Raw genomic sequence first — 16,817 nt, forward strand, 5'->3', positions numbered from 1 at the left:
ATGGAGGACACGAGAATGCACAAGAACGCATACTGAGAAAGAGCCCTGCAGGCTCTTGGCCCTCCATGGCACATGGCTGCCCATCCCTGGCCTGAATGGAAAGCCGTGCAGGCCCGGGTTTGCTCAGTTAGGGTTAGTTTGAGTCCTGGAAGGATTTCATCCTGGACTATTTACCCAGGTTAAATATAAATACATTCATATGTAAACCTGGGTCAAAAGTAGTTGCAAATGATTCTCTGTGTTTATTTTAACCTGCATGGAGTACCAGATGGGTGGAGTTTAGCTTATCAGGACATTTCAAATAATGTCAGTTAAGTTGCTGAATTGACTTTCATGTACCATGTATTTGTCTAAACTTTCTGGCACTTAATGTATTTTCCTAAGTGAGAAAACCCACCTATCATTAAGTACACTAAAACAAACCATAAAAAATATTTGCAACTACTTCTATGGCCTAAGTCTGTTCATATGATGCAGCTTGATGCAGCATCACAGTAAATAAACAGACTTGAAGTCAACTCTTCTGATCCTAATGTGTTTCCAGACAGATTCTGACTGGAATCTGAATGAATGTTCCTCTTGGATTGCGAACAGAATTTGTGACTTAGATAAAGAAAATGACTAATGATACAGGATTAACGTAACATTTACAGTGCGTGTTAGAACTGCACCAGCCTGATCTCCTGAAATTTTGTGAAATGAGCATGATGGATTAAAATGCAAATACGTGCTCCATGCACAAAAAGTAGAGAGAAATACGTTTTCCTACCATGAAAGGATTACGTGAAGGAGGCCCAACTAAACAGGCAGCCAATAGCGTAATGGATGGGCGTAAACATTTACCTTCAACTCTGACGATCGGGGTTCGATTTCCAAGAAGATTTCTACTGTGAGTGAATTTTTAGCTAGTTTTTCTTATTTAACCATGACCAAAGCCTTTCCCTAACCTTAACCAAACTGTTTTAGTTGCCTAACCTTAAGTTGTTTTATTTGCCTAAACTTAACTGTCAGCCAACTTTTCACATGACGAACAGGTGAAAATGGCATGTCCAATTCATGTTAATGTCACATAATCCAATTCATGGTGGAGGAACGCAGTCTTCTCACAATTCGTGTCCACAACACGTAGTCTGCGTTTCAGACTTTCTGCTCATTTCACGAAATTTGATGAGACCAGGTTGAACTGCACAATCCAGAGCATGAAAGGAAAGTTCAAGTAACCTCAGGAAATGTTGGCCCAGTGCAGCAGCCAAGCCAGAACTGCTCTCTAGCCCTTCCTCCCAGACACCCGGAGACTCTTACGAAAATAACTTCTCCATCAAACATGATCCGTCTAGCATCACAGGAATATTTTGCAGAACTATAGTCAGGGCGGTGTGGTTCATCCCTTACTATTGTTTGAGTCTGATGGTGATCTAGGAATTGAAGCTTGTTCTACTGTTCTGTTCTGTTCTGTCTTCCTTCAAAACTTAATTTACATAACCAAACTAGGAGTGCCCCACCTCACCTACAGCACAAATGAAGTGCAGTGGAGCTTCTTCTCTAGGTTGTGCTTGTGTACTTCGTTACGACTCCAAAACAACCCTTCCATGGTAAAACCAAAGTTCTCTGGAAATGCTTCTTTTTCTTTCTGTGCAGATGTTTGGGAGCGCAGGGGACCTGGATCGCACCGCAGAGGAGTGTCACAGGCATCGGAAATGTTGGGTGGAGCATCAACCAACACCCTCCATGCCTTGCTGGGCGCCCCCACCCGGCTAGAATCCACTGTAGATCGTGACTGTAAAATACTCGAGGTGTGCTTGATTTACCTTGGCTCACATAAAGAGCTTCCGGCTTTCCGAACATCGGTGACGTTATGCTCGGCGATAAAGATCAAGCGCACCTTTGAGTACTTCACATACAGTACGGTGCCGGTATCTGTCCCGGGGCAGCTTGATTTGTTTTCCTGTGATCCAGTGCCTTGGCGGGGCTACAGTGAGGTTTCGTGGGAGAAGCTGAACGACGGATCCAGCTTGACCCCGTTGGTTTTCTTCTCTGAAGGGCACTCCACAGGGCACTCAGTAGGGAGCTAGGGCAGAGGAGAGAGAAAGAAAGAAAGAAAGAAATTAATAGGCTGCCAAATTTAAGAAGCGTTTCCTTGAGCAATCCACAAAACAAGGAAAACAAGTAAACCCCACACAAATGATGCAGTCCCCCTCTGGACCAATCAATAACAAATATGTCACCTCATTTTGACCTGTAATTATAGCCAGTCAGTATGATCTTGAAAATTCTGGAACGTAGTGATGAAATGCATCATTTGCCCAAGTTTCATCAAAATCTGATCAGCGGTGTCTGAGATATTGCATATGACACATGGACGAACAAACAAACAAACAACGTAGCGCCCGCCTTGGGACGATCAGCATATTTCACCAGGTTTTGACAAAATTTGATCAGTGGTGTCTGAGATATCGTGTGAAGGACAGAAGAATGAACAAACGAATGAGTAAATGAACAAACAAATTAATGCACAAACGAAGGAGACCGATCCATAGTCCGATAACGGCAAGACTCAGTACGAAGGTAGGACAAAGACGTATTGAATCGTGAAGAAACAAACAGATTTAATGGACTGGCTTGTCTGAAGGGTGCTTTGTAGCGCACTCAGCAATCATTAGAGACAATCAGTTGGGAGCTAGGTTCATGATCAGGTTGGTTTGTGGGAAGGACACTTTGTAGGGAGCGATGGCAGAACAGAAACAAAAAGAGACTCGATACGCACTTTATAGGGAAGTCTATGAAAAGCAGAAACATGGGGACTGTAGCTAGAGTAAGAGCGGAGAGACAGGTTCAAGAATCTGTCTAGTTTTAAGGTCACTTCATGGGACACTCAGTAAGAGGCAAGTATTGAAGAAAGAGACAGAGTGAAATATGATGTCGTCTTCTCTAAAGGGCGCTCCACAGGGAGAGAGAGAGAGAGACAGAGTGAGGGAGTAAAAGGAAAGTGAGAATTAGGTGGGTTTGCGATGAGGCAGGTTTCACTGCAGCAGGTTTTACAGACTGACACCAATGAAGCTGGTGAGTAAAATCATATCCTCACCTGCATCGTATCAGTGATGGGCAAAACTGACTGATTTTTACTGGAAAAATGCCAAAATCTGTTTAATTTATCAGCAAACCAATTTATAGTGATGAATATGGGGAGTCCATATGTACGCACCCAAAAATGCATTTTCTAACATTTTAACATGGATTTTTTTCTTCTTTTTTTCCTCTACAGACAAATGTATAGGTCTAATCCTAACTACAAGCAACCAATAGTAAGAAAGGAAGGAAAAGGAAAGGAGAAAGATCAGAGCCACAGCACCCTGACAGCAGATATATCAAATATCACCGTGTCCCTGGAATGATCATGTATGACAGAGAAATACTATGTTAAGAAATAAGAGCCAGGCAGAGAGAAGAGAGAAGTGGGGTGGTTTAGTCTTTATGGGCAGAAATACAGGGGTCATAAACTCAGAATTAAAAGAATTAGACAGGAAACCATCTGAAGCGCACCTCCAGATCTCTATGAGCGAGGCGACATCCTGGAAAGGCATTACCATGACCTTTGGTTTTGGAGCAGCGACCGACTCTTGGCCGGCAATAAGCTGAATGACTTTCTCAACCTATTCTGACACCTACTGTCTTCTTTACTGTTGTCTGTCTTTAAACCAGGCCAAATGAAATACCAGTCCAGCTGGCGTTGCTAATAATGGGTGGCAGGGTGGTTAGGGAGGCAGCCAATAATGAAAAGATTGTTGGTTTGATTCTTGGTGCTTAAATTCCTGTGTATATGTGTACCAACCAAGGAACTGGAAGCAAGTTAACATTTGCTTAAATCACTGTCAAACAACACAGCAAAAACTGACAGAGTTGTTAAGTTATTTTATCTTGTATCCAGACTTTTCAAGATTATTTTAAGATTTTTTTTTTTTTGTGAAATCATCTTTCTGCACTGGCAGATTTTATTTTACCGGTTTTAATAATATAAAAATTTACTTTTTTGAAGATTTTCTTCATTATTTTATGATGATTTCTTGCAAGAAGTCATAATGGCATGTATCAAGTGAAATGTATTGAAACCAGCAAGATTAGAGATAATTTGACTAAAAATATCCCGAAATAAGCTTGATAGATCTGGAAACGCATTAAAATCACTGGACAGCTTGTCATTTTTTGCAGTGAACACAGATGACATTATCTAGCTGTTAAGAAAAGCCTCATATATATATATATATATTTGCTCCCTAACACATATTTTTTGTGTTCTTCTGTAACTGTATTTCTTTTGACCAAATAGCAGTGCAGCTGGCATGTTAGCGCCTGGTAACAGGGGCGACTTGGCATTATCAAGCTTTGTCCTCCCAAGCAATAAATACAACTGGGTAACCATCTAAGTGTCTATTTGTCACAAGAATGCTGGGAAATGCCTCTCTCAGAGGCGGTCAGCGACATTTTCTTAAAGGATTACGCCGACTTTTTAAGTACCCAATTTGTAACGAGAGGATTGGCACCAAAATCATCTGGGTCTCTGGTAGATAGTTCTGTCTGGTGCGTATGCTAACGGTTTAGCATACAGTGTGTTCAGTAATCACAGGCAGCTAACACTGCCAAAGTGTCCTTGAGCAAGACACAGATCCAAAGTGGGAAATTAACAACCATCACTAGAGCTGTTCGATTCCAGAAATGTTGGAATTTTCTTGATTCTCGATTCCAAAAAACTAAAACATCAGCAAGCAGATATTGTAAAATAAAGAGTATAATATTAATTGGCGACGTTGTTTTATTGTAAGCCAGTCTTATCGGAAATTTGACATCTTACTTTGTTTTCATCTTTCTCTAAACTAAAATACCACCACACTACCGATGTGTGTGGTGTAGAATTAGGCATTTTCTCAACAGTCAGAGGCAGTGTCTAATACCTGGTGTAATCTCTCCCTCTCCTGCTCTCTCACTCTGTTGCCAGGCAAACTTGAGCCACTTGTACACTTATCAGAATCGCCAGAGAGGCGTTCGGCTGTGGGATTCACTCGGGGCGATTTTCTGTCCTGTGTGGAATCGACTCCACAGTTTTGGAGTCTGTGCTCGATTCCCAAATGCCTGGAATCAAAGAATCGATTCTTTTTGGAATCGACTGCCAGCCCTACCCACCACCCGCCAAAAACGGGTGATTTTGGTGAATTTGTTAGATCCACCTGCCACTGTGGCGGCTGAATAAAGTTTGCCAAAACTGGAAAAAAAAAATCGCTAGTTAGCAGACACTGCCCTCTGTTTACATCCTTTTTTTCTTCCCATGACCGCTTAATTCCAGGCACTGTAGTTTCAAAACGAAATCATTTTGATATGAAATCTCCTCCCACCAAATGCCCTAGGCTCCGCCCCTCTGTGACGGGCGAGCTGGGCGAGTTTCCCCAGACTCTCAAAACAGAGTGAAAGAAAGACTGAGGCAGAGTGTAAAGACGGATATGAAGAAGGACAAATTCCAGTTACCTTGTGTAAAGAAATAATTTAACCTATTCTAAACATCTGGGTATCTTTTGCTTACAAGAATGCAGTACTGGCCTAGTGTGTGTGTGTGTGTGTGGACTTACTGCCTGCAGGTGGTTGCTGTCTGCTCCTACGTTGACGTTGTGTCTTTTCAGTTCTGATTTGATTAAGGCTGAAACACACAATGAGGAAACGTTGATTTACACGCACTTACACACACACGCGCACACACACACACACACACACACACACCCTACCAGTGAGCAGTATTCCTAGGAAGATCCAGACGCAGAGGAAGAGGTTTCCTGCCAGCGCGCTGTAGTCTGTGGTCAGTCTGCCCTGGATCAGAGTGAAAATGATCCCAAAGATCTGCACACACACACACACACACACACGCACACACGCACACACACAGAGTAAGTAATAGTCCGGACGAAGCAATTAAGTGATAGTTTCCTTCTAATTCAGTTGATTTGACAAATCAGTTTCAATAAAAATCTTATTATAATACTGCAACTTGGAAGATAGACAGATAGATAGATAGATTAATAGAAATATCATGTTGTAGTGTGTTTGTAAAGAAATAAGAGCTACTTAAAGACAGGAGTAGAGCGAGTAGAGGAGGAAGATATGGGAGAAGGCGGGGATGAAGTATTTCTTTAAGGTGCTGCGTGTTTTTAAACATTAATATATCATTGTCAAATTAATTGTGATACCTTTGTATCATTACTGTAAACAAATGAGAGCATGGTGGAGACGACTGGTCGCCTCTATCTCACACCGGTGCTATTGTTTCTTCAAATTAAAACCACATTTCCCATAAGTCACAGAGAGGATCTTTTCTTCTTGGTTCAAACGTTTCCTCTTTGTCTTTACTGAAGAGGATCAACATGTTGGAAGTGATTTCTCCATCTTCCTTTCCCTCCTTCCACCATCTGCTGCCAGAAACTCTTTCAGCTTTAGCTCCGTTTGCTCTGGAAGAACAGAACCTCTTCCTGTTTTGTGCCGTAAAGCGATCCAGCAGATTTCCCTCCAGATCCACCAGGTGGAGAAACAATGGAGGATGCAGAGTAGAGGCCGATAGAGGCTGACAGGCTGACCACTGATGGTCTCATTTGTTTATGGTAATTACACTAACGTTTCAAAATGATTGTAGTGATGATTTATTGATGTTAAAATGCTACACGCAGCAGCTTTAAAGGCGTAAGACATGGAGCCTTGATTCAGAGAGCAGTGGTTGCGTTGTAAGCTTGCCTTACCTGAGCGAAAGCATTGAGGAGTCCAGAGGAAGTGCCTTCAGACTCTGGGTAGGTGATCTCCACTCCAAACTCAAAGCCCAGAGGCAGGTAGCCCGTCATGAAGAACCTGACACACAGACATCAGCCTTAGTTATCACAATAACACAGAGATCGAGTTTAAAGACCCAACTTTGGCAACTCAAAATATCGGTCCATTTTGCTCTTCTTATAGCTTCAAAACGTGTGTAAATATGTCTCTTGTTTAGCTGTCACATACTGCTGGTCCTTATATAAATACAATAATAACATAGATGGAACTAAAGAGTTTTTTTTCTGATGTGATAACTTAGCTGCCGTCTCCAAACCATCTCGAAGGCTGGGAACTACTTGAAAATTTGCAATACTAAGATGAGATCCAATAGTTCAGATTCAGTAACTGTTCTAAGACAATTTTGTTTCAATACCTTTCTTTACTAACAACTTTTGCTGCAGTTTTCACACACATTGAATGCCTAAGCAAACCAATTGCACCTTCAACATCTATCTAAAAGTCACATTTAAATTTTGCATATAAGTCAAGACAGAAAATATCTTTGATCCATTAAATCATTATGTAAACAAGGTTGTGTTTTGCCATACTGTAAGCAAAGAGGTATGTTTAAAAATGAGATATCCACAATTTAAAAAAAGAGACGACACCTAATTTCAAAATGATTTGTACACAAAATTTCATAAATTATGGTACTTTTGGTACTTTTGAATCCTTGGCTGACAAACTAAACACTTTTACACACTGGATCCTCTATATATATATTTTTTTTCCCCCCCGAAATCGATATATAGTGTTTTGGAAATGTACTCCTCAGCTGTGGATACGACATTTAATGTTTTAACTATAAACATCCACACCTATACAGGGTCTAGGTGTGTTTGAATTATCAACAAGGACAGAGGGAGGTGAGGGCTCACACACACTATCAGGTGTGTGTCAGCCTGGCCTTTCCCTATCTGCATATGGTATTGATGTTAAACTTGTTTTTAAAGCTGCACTGTGTGGTTATGAGAATAAAACTGCAGGATGGTGCCGACTTAAAGGTTAGAGAAGTTTTCCAGTTTGAATCTCTGGCCCTTTCTGAGGAAACTTGTTCTGGGAAGTGAACAAGACACGCTCTGTCTTTACTTATTTTAGGAAGTTGTTCGGTCAAAAAGGAAATTTCAATGTCTTGGTAGGTTGTGCCGTGTTGTCACCAACGTTTACCGCAAAATGGGGCTTTCTGATTGGTGCGCGGTCCTCTAACTTTGCCGAAACTCAAGTGTGTTGAGCGGAGGATTGTGTTGGGTAGAGATTCTCCATCCCTCCCCGCTCCTCTCCATTCAGAATAAATGAAATCTGGCCACTTTACTGCTAGTCAATGCTGTTCATGGTAGGGCTGCACAATATTGATCATATTGCAATTGCGATATAAATTGCAACACAGTAATGCAGACACAGATTTTTCAATATTTTAGATTTTTCAGCAAAAAAGAAACGTTTTTAATGCAAAACTGAGCTGTGGTTGCTGAAGATTTTCTGTATCTGAATACAATGAAAGTTTGTTTATAATATGCAATTTAATTTATAGGCCAGAAATTGGGCTCAGCACCATAACACCATGTTTAGGAGTCGATTTTGAGCAGCCACCACTGATAAAATAATTGCATCCTCTCGCAATTTGGGAATTGATGTAGCTCATATTGTGATTTTCGATTTTCTTTGATTAATCATGCAGCTCTAGTTAATGGACATGAAGTGTGAGGGAGAGAACCAGAGTCCATCTGTCACGTTATGCCGACTGTGACTTGACGCCCCCAGAAGCCTTTACTGGTCTTTATGGTGCCTCTGACACAGCAGGAGACGGTTTTACGAGGCATGTGACACGTCGTTATGAATTACCTAACCTTCCCCTCAAGGTCAAACCTGGTATAAGACGACATAATGTCTCATGTCCATGTCATACTGAAAGAAAAGCTGTCACTGTGTCGCCCATTGGCTGAATCTTCTCAGCCAGAAAGCTCCTGGAAGTTTAAAAGTTCTAGGTAAGTAAGTTCTTCGTAAGACTACATTCCCAAAAAAATGTGTTACTGAATATTGTGATTGCGATATGAATTACAATATCTGTATATATACTACTGCTAGTACTACTACTACTACTGCTACTACTACTACTGCTACTACTACTACTGCTAGTACTGCTACTACTACTACTACTACTACTACTGCTACTACTACTACTGCTAGTACTACTACTACTACTGCTACTACTACTACTGCTACTACTACTACTGCTAGTACTACTACTACTACTGCTACTACTACTACTGCTAGTACTGCTACTGCTAATACTGCTACTACTGCTACTACTACTACTACTACTGCTAGTACTGCTACTGCTACTACTACTACTACTACTGCTAGTACTACTACTGCTACTACTACTACTGTTTTCCCATGGACAACCAGTGTAGATTTGATCAATTATACAATAAATATGTAATCAAACTGCATGATATCCATCATATTTGAGGTGGACGACACTGACTGGCTGATAATTGATTTTTAATAAAAGGCCAATATCAGCCCCATATATATTCTATTATATATGAAAACAGACCATTGTAAGTCTCTTTGGATAAATGCACCAGCTAAACGTCTGTAATATAAGGTAATATAGGTAATATAGTATAAGCTTATCTTATAAATGCGGTCTTACCCCAGCACCCCAGCAGTGAAGAAGACCAGGTAGATGTTGTTGAGGTTCAAAGTGAAGGTGAAGATCACCATCCCCAGAAACGACAGGCTGTAGACGATCAGAGTCGTCATCCTGGAACAGATCGAGACAACAGCTTTAGTGGAGAGGACTTACTCTGCCGTAGTGTCCGTAGTGTGTGTGTGTGTGTGTGTGTGTGTGTGTGTGTTACCTACTTGTATGTCTTGGTGTGGTCCAGCCACAGGCCGCAGATGATGGAGCCGACCATCCCAGCAACCACCAGAGTCAAACCAATTCTCCCAGCATTCAACTCCTGGCTCTGAAGAGGAGAGGAGAGGAGAGGAAAAGAGAATGGAGGAGAGGATGGATGCAGAGGAGAGAAGTAAGGAGGAAAGATAGGAGGAGGAGAGGAGGTAAAAAGAAAGCAGGGAAGAGAAGAAGAGAGGAAAGAAGGAGAGAGAAGAAAAGAGGAAAAAAGAGAGGAGAGGGAGAAGGATGGTAGGACAGGACAAGAAAATAGAAGACGTTACAGGACACTGTACTGTGTGTGTGTGAGAGTGTGTGTGTGTGTGTGCTGTCTGCCTCTGTGGGAACAAACGGCTGACGAGGCTTTTCTGCTCCTTTAAACTCAGAAAATCTCACCATAAACACATAGGTTCACCTTATAGATGGACTATAATCCTGTGGTCACATGCTCTGTGTGTGTGTGTGTGTGTGTGTGTGTGTGTTCAGGGATTTACAGAGTTTCTGGTGGGAGAGAGCTGTTAAGTCATCTGACATTTTAGCCGAGAGAGACAGAGAGTGTTATAAGTTCATATGAGGTTGAGCTTCTCCCAGTCCTTGTGTGTGTGTGAGTGTGTGTGTGAGAGAGAGAGATAGAGAGACAGAGTATTGGAGGATGATAGCACTTGTGTATGTGTGTGAGAGAGAGAGACAGAAGAAGAGAGAGACAAAGAGTGTTTGAGGTTGTTAGCTTGTGTGTGTGTGTGTGTGTGAGAGAGAGAGAGAGAGATAGAGAGACAGAGTATTGGAGGATGATAGCACTTGTGTATGTGTGTGAGAGAGAGAGAGAGACAGAAGGAGAGACAGACAAAGAGTGTTTGAGGATGTTAGCTTGTGTGTGTGTGTGTGTGTGTGTGAGAGAGAGAGAGAGAGAGAGAGAGAGAGAGAGAAAGACAGAAAGGAAGTGTTTTAGTGTGACTGTTTAATTCTGTTTGTGTGCATGGGTTAAGAGAGAGCGAGCGAGTCAGTCTTTCTCTCCATTGTTGTCGTTCATCGTGAGTGTGTGAGTGTGTGTGTGTGTGTGTCCTTGCTGGGCAGCAGGAATGCGTGAAAGCAGCTAATGAACTCAGAGCCACAGACAATGAACTCATGTCTCACCAAAGCCTCCACTCCCAGTTATCCTCTCTCTCTCTCTCTCTCTCCATCTCTCTCTCTCTCTCTCTCTCTCTCTCTCTCCATCTCTCTCTCTCTCTCTCTCCATCTCTCTCTCTCTCTCTTCAGGATCTCTGTCTCGCTGTCTCTCGCCCTCTAACTCCCTCGCTAACTGTTTCTGTTTCCTTTCAAACACGACCGGCAAGCATTTTATGGATGATTTTATGCGGGAGGCGGCCAAGTTCGACCTCAACCCGAACAAGTACGACATTTTCACAATTTAGTAAAAAATGCACAGTAAAAACTCACATTAAAACAGCTTTGGAAACTGTTTTCAACTGACATCAGAAAGATATTTAGATCCCAATACAGATCAGACAGGGTTAAAGTGCGGAGAAACCTCTTTTTCCCATTCAGCCGGTATAAAATCCCAGCTGTTTGTGCTTTACCTCATAGCAGGCCATGATCATCTGGTTGAGGAGGGTGGACACGGAGTAGAAGGAACCGGTCATGATGCCTGCAGACAGACAGGTAAAGAAGAAGAGGAGCATATGGTTAGTTTCCTCTGCACGGTTGTTGTTTCGGCTTGATTAGGTGGCTTAAATCCATTCATGTGAAGGATACAAACTTGACCCAAACATATCTAGAAATTGATATCAATATCGAAAGAAAAGGTTTGGCTTTGGGGTTTAGTTGCACTTTAACGTAACGAAAGTGGCCAAAATCTGCATGTTTCCACCCTCTGAAATGTCCTGCATGTTCTCCTCACCTGTCCCATTTCCAGTCTATGGTCCCAAGCAGCGAATCAACAGAGGATAGTGAGTGGAACCAAACTCATAAGCAAGGGCATTCAAAAGTGTTTGCGAACTTAAATCAAAATATCACTGAATTCAAAATATTTACACAGAAAGCATTAAAAAAACCTAGTTTCCTTTAACGGCCACAACACTGGGAATGGTAAAGGTTGTGAGTTTGAACCCTCCCTCCCAACGTGAAAAGGCAATAATCCACACACTGATGGACAGATGACTGATGGTGTCTTTTATACAAACATCAGTTTTCAGAGGGTGGTTTCCAGTCACATACAGACTCACACTACCATGCTGAAACCTTTCTCTCTCTTTATCTCTCTCTCTCTCTGGTTGGCCGACTGCCCATGGCGGGTCTGTCTGGGTTTTGTTTTCATGTTTTCAGATCTAATCTCCTGATTGAACAAACAGCTGCAGGCCGATGACACACACAACGCCGACAGTATCAGAAGACCACAGAGATGTGGACTCGAGTCACTGTTTTGATGACTTGCAACTTGACAGAAAATAAATGACTTGAGACTCGACTTGGACTTGGAAGTTAAAGACTCGTGACTTAACTTGACTTGAGACATGATGACTCAAATGACTTGTTTGTGTTCATTTTATGTTTTCAGTTTAAATATTAAATATTCAACGTTGTCAATGTTCACATTACAAGTGTCTGTAGTGAGTAATGTTACCCGGTATGCAAGCGCACACTGGGAATGGCATTGTCATGATTGGATGACTACCCTGTCAGTCAAGCTCCTCGCTACCTGACGGTTTTTTCAATGAGAAGCACTCGTTAGTCGTCACACCCTCCCGCTTTAGACTATTTCGTATTTCTGGTGGTTACACACACACACACAGTATGATCAGATCTTTATACGGTCTAGGGATCAGATCAGATCATCATCATCATGGCGGCCGCGACTGTGCCAAGAGTCATCACTTTCGGATTCAAAAATTTCACGTGAAGGAAAAAGGTGAACTGCTGAATGCAAGACCTGCTCATCAAAGATTTCTGACAGCCAGACTAGCTAACGTTATCCAGATACAATCAATAACCAACCAATAATATCATTATTAGACAGGTACTAATATCTTGTCTTTTCTCTTTATAAAGACCGGATACTGCAGGTAAGACTGCAGTATCTTGGGGGGGGGGGGGGGGGGGGGGGGGGGAATGACTTGACTTGGGACTTGACTTGCCTTAACTAAGGACTCGACTTGACTTGACATAACCTGTGACTTGACTTGACTTGACTTACCCAAGAAAAAATGAAAATCAAACTTTGTTCATCATTTGAAGACTGATGATGATATTCACTCACTATAAATTCACTGTAGAGTACCACAGACACACGAAATCCCTTTATGTGGAGTATTTTATATATGTGTATTCTGTCTCCTTAACTGTTTATTGTTACTATTTGAAGCACATTGAGCTTACCTGTGTATGAAATGTGCTATACAAATAACACTGACTTGACTTGACTTTAGTAATACTATTGTAATGATTTTTTGCTCTTTGATCTTTTTTGTCTGTGTTAAATTGCTCTGTAGCCTAATCTGTTATCTGTCTTGTCAGCTCTGTGCCTATAAATAATCATATAGCCTGAAGTAACCTTTTTATTGTGCCAGGACGTCAGTTTCCTGATTGAAGCCACAGACTGAAATGAAAAAATGTGCCACGCCTCTCAAAGCACCAAGCTGCTCTCAGCTTATTGTTTTTAGTGGACAGTATTAGTGACAAACAACAAACCAGGCATGTCTTTGTGGTTGTAAACAAAGACCTGCTTTCCCACAAACATTGTAGCACCAAGAAAAGCTTTCAAGCTAAGCTGTCCAGAGCTTCATATCCACCCACAAACATGAGTGCGTCCACACACACACACACACACACACACACACCACGCACTGCATCTTAAAATGCATGATTTGTTTCTTCTTTCTTGCGTTTATCCCTTGTATCTATCTGCATTTAAGTCGTTTGTTCTCTGTAAAACACTCTGTGACGAAAGTGCTTTCTGAATACATTCATCATGATTCGACTAAAAGGCTTTTGGGAAACCAGGATCAGGATCAAAAGCATTTCCTCTCCGTCACTAAATGCAGTTGAGCCCTCAGGCGCCGGCCTCATTCCCGCATAAAAAGGAAAATTCCACCCTTGGAAACTCTTACACTCTTGTATATCACCAATCTGTGATGTTCAGAGCAGTCCAGGAGTTATCTTGTGTTGTAACTTAACCTTTTGGTGTACCCAGTTTCCCTCAACCTGCCTCGTCTACTAGGTGATTTCCTACATTTCCCACAATGACTTCTGCCCCTTACTCAAACCCAGCCTGTCTCTCTGCTGCATTGCATTCTGGTCTCTCTCCTGCTCCTGTGGGTGGAGAAATTGGTCTGTGTGCAGCTCCTCCTTTTTCCTCAACACTGTAAATTCTCCCTGAGGCCGAAACTGTGAATGTAAACGTGTCAAATTACCTGTCGACTGGGCTTGTACTGTCCTGTCGTTGCTACGGCGAATAAAGCGGCAGCATGAAGCACAACAGATATAGAAACTGTAGCAAGTAAAATACACAGTGGTATCTGTGGTTTCTGTACATGTAGTTTTAGTGGTAGTAGTGGTTGTGGTGGTAATAGTAGCAGCAGTAGTAGTAGTAGAAGTAGTAGCACTAGTAGTAGTAGTAGGAGAAACAGTAGTAACAGTAATAGTAGTAGTACTTGTTCTCGTAGTAGTAGTAGTAGCAGTAGCAGTAATAGCAGTAATGGTACTAGTGGTACTAGCAGTAGTAGTAGAAGTGGTATTACTAGTAGTAGTAGCAGTAGTAGTAGTAGTAGTAGCAGTACTGGCAGTAGTAGTAGTAGCAGTAGTAGTAGTAGCAGTAGTATCCTGGGTTTCAGTGCAGAGTTTTAGTGTCCCATCATGGTCTAGATGCTTTTTCAGAGACTTTTCCACCCTGACAAGAATACAATTTTAAGTGGAACACTGAACCCTTGTAATTTTTTCATTTTTTGGCATGAAAATTGTCATGTATAAACATATTGAATATTGGCAATAGCAGTAATGGTACTAGTGGTACTAGCAGTAGTAGTAGAAGTGGTATTACTAGTAGTAGTAGTAATGGTAGCAGTAGAAGTAGTAGAAGTGTTCGAGCTAGTGGTATTAATAGTGATAGTTGTGGTAGTAGTGGTAGTATAAGTATTGTAGTTCTGCTGGTGGTGGTAGTAGTTATGGTAGTAGTATTAGCACTAGTAGTTTAAGTAGTGCCTTGTTCATTTATGCATCTTAAGTGTTTCTACTTAAAATCTTTAGTTAAAAATGATTGATTAATTAATTCATTTGGTTAATGGTAATTGCATTAACTGTGGAAACAGTGGTAGCAGAGGAAGTATAACACACTTACTGTATGTCCTATACTGTGTATCATAATTGTAATAGTTACAGTAGTTGTATCAGTAGTAGAAACATTAGCAGAAGTTATATATTTACATGTAATTTACACTTCATATCATATCACTTCAATCATATATTTGTATATTTAAATGCCCAGGGTGACACATGTAAAGTAGTGGCCTTGGGTAGTAGCTGTGAGTCACACACACACACACACACACACACACACACACACACACCTGGGAGCTACCCAGTACAACCAATCGACTGTTGGCCACTTGAGCAGCTCTAGGGATTTAAATGAGTCAAATTTCGGTTACAATTTTACTTCTCATTAAATGCTACAACACACTCCTTGTAAGTCGCTCCAGATAAAAGGGTAAGCAAAATACCTAAAATGTAGAACTTTAAACTGTAAAATGTTCCCGCCAGGCTGCCGTCCGGCGGTGTTACCTCCTTACCGTAGCTGATGAGGAGCAGGAGGAAGGCTTTGTTCCTGAACAGGTTGACGATGGACTGTCTGTAGGAGTAATCCTCAGGAGGAGAGTCTGGCAGCACAGCCTGGGCTTGACTGGGGGGGAGGGGAGGACGGTCCTTTATGACTGCAGGACACACACACACACACACACAGTGAGAGAGTGTGTTAGTGATACTGTATATGTGGTTGAGTTTGGGTTAGGTAGGTAGGTCTCTTATTTGATAAAAAGAGCGATGTCTGATGTTCTCCGACATCTGATGAAGACAAGAAGTCTAGGTAAAGTAAAACAGCTTTGAGGAACCTTCAGTGAATCTTCAGACTGCAACTAAGTGGGAACCCCAGAGGGCTCCCTGAGGAACTCCTGAACCCTGACAGGACTTCTGTTCGACTCTCTTAACACATGGGGATTCTTCAAGGAACCCTTTAGGGATATTTTTTCTTCTGAGGGACCCTAAGGTGCTTATTGGCTCTCTTTGGATCTGCAGAACCCTTCATAAAACCTTTCGTTTTTAGAGTAAAGAAGTGGAGATTTCTTCAAAAAACAACGAATAGACTGAAATCTTTCTATACAATACACTTTGCTCCTTGCAACAGAGCTTAAAATTTTGCTCTCTACTGGCTTGTGTATAATCACAGATGGGTTTTGGGAGACCGGACTCGAAACCAGCAGGGCCTGATCTCGGTCTTGGTCTTGTCTTGGTCTTGACCTCAAGTCTTGAAGTCTTGGGATTTACCAGCTACTGTGTGTGTGATGGATAAAAATAAGCTAGTTTCCCTCCCTGGTTGAAAGTGTGATTCAGCTTTAAAAAGAGTTCAGAACAACTTCACTCAGTGTGGGACTTGAATCCCAGTTTTGCACCTATGTAAAGTGGTCGATTTTGTAAGGTAAAAACTTTTCAAAGCGAACTCACTCCTAAGCTGAATTACTGTGACTTGGCAAACTGAGATACTGCAGTTCCTTTTCATTTGATTGGCTGGCTGAAACCACAGCAATTCAACAGTCACAGGTGTGTTTACATGCCGTTTTCTCTTTAAACCCAAAGTGTGATAGAGCAGGTTTCAAAACATACACAACTGTTTAACCCTCTCAAACAACCATCCCTTCTTCCACACACACACACACACACGTTTGTATTACTATACTTGTGAGGATCTTCACTGACTATATCCATTGCCTAACCCTTAACCTTAAATTTAACCCTTTCCCTAAAATAAACCTAATCCAAATTATAATCTTAACCCTAAACTCAATCTAAACTGGTCCCTTAAAGAAGCGAG

The 16,817-nt window shown here is 41.6% G+C and overlaps 1 protein-coding gene across 1 annotated transcript in view; it reads right to left on the minus strand.

The window, feature by feature from the left end:
• Positions 1-984: 984 nt before the first annotated feature.
• Positions 985-16,817, minus strand: part of flvcr1 (FLVCR choline and heme transporter 1) — an 18,902-nt gene continuing 3,069 nt past the window's right edge. Inside the window, exons 3-10 of the mRNA XM_071920226.2 lie at positions 15,523-15,663; positions 11,320-11,387; positions 9,712-9,815; positions 9,500-9,610; positions 6,771-6,876; positions 5,769-5,880; positions 5,616-5,683; positions 985-2,068 (exon numbers count right to left, since the gene is read on the minus strand). Of these exons, the coding sequence (XP_071776327.1) occupies positions 1,970-2,068; positions 5,616-5,683; positions 5,769-5,880; positions 6,771-6,876; positions 9,500-9,610; positions 9,712-9,815; positions 11,320-11,387; positions 15,523-15,663 (809 nt within the window). The 3' untranslated portion in view covers positions 985-1,969. The remainder of the gene's footprint in view (positions 2,069-5,615; positions 5,684-5,768; positions 5,881-6,770; positions 6,877-9,499; positions 9,611-9,711; positions 9,816-11,319; positions 11,388-15,522; positions 15,664-16,817) is intronic.

The sequence above is a fragment of the Centroberyx gerrardi genome, chromosome 18 (genome assembly GCF_048128805.1).
Source record: "Centroberyx gerrardi isolate f3 chromosome 18, fCenGer3.hap1.cur.20231027, whole genome shotgun sequence".
Lineage (NCBI taxonomy): Eukaryota > Metazoa > Chordata > Actinopteri > Beryciformes > Berycidae > Centroberyx > Centroberyx gerrardi.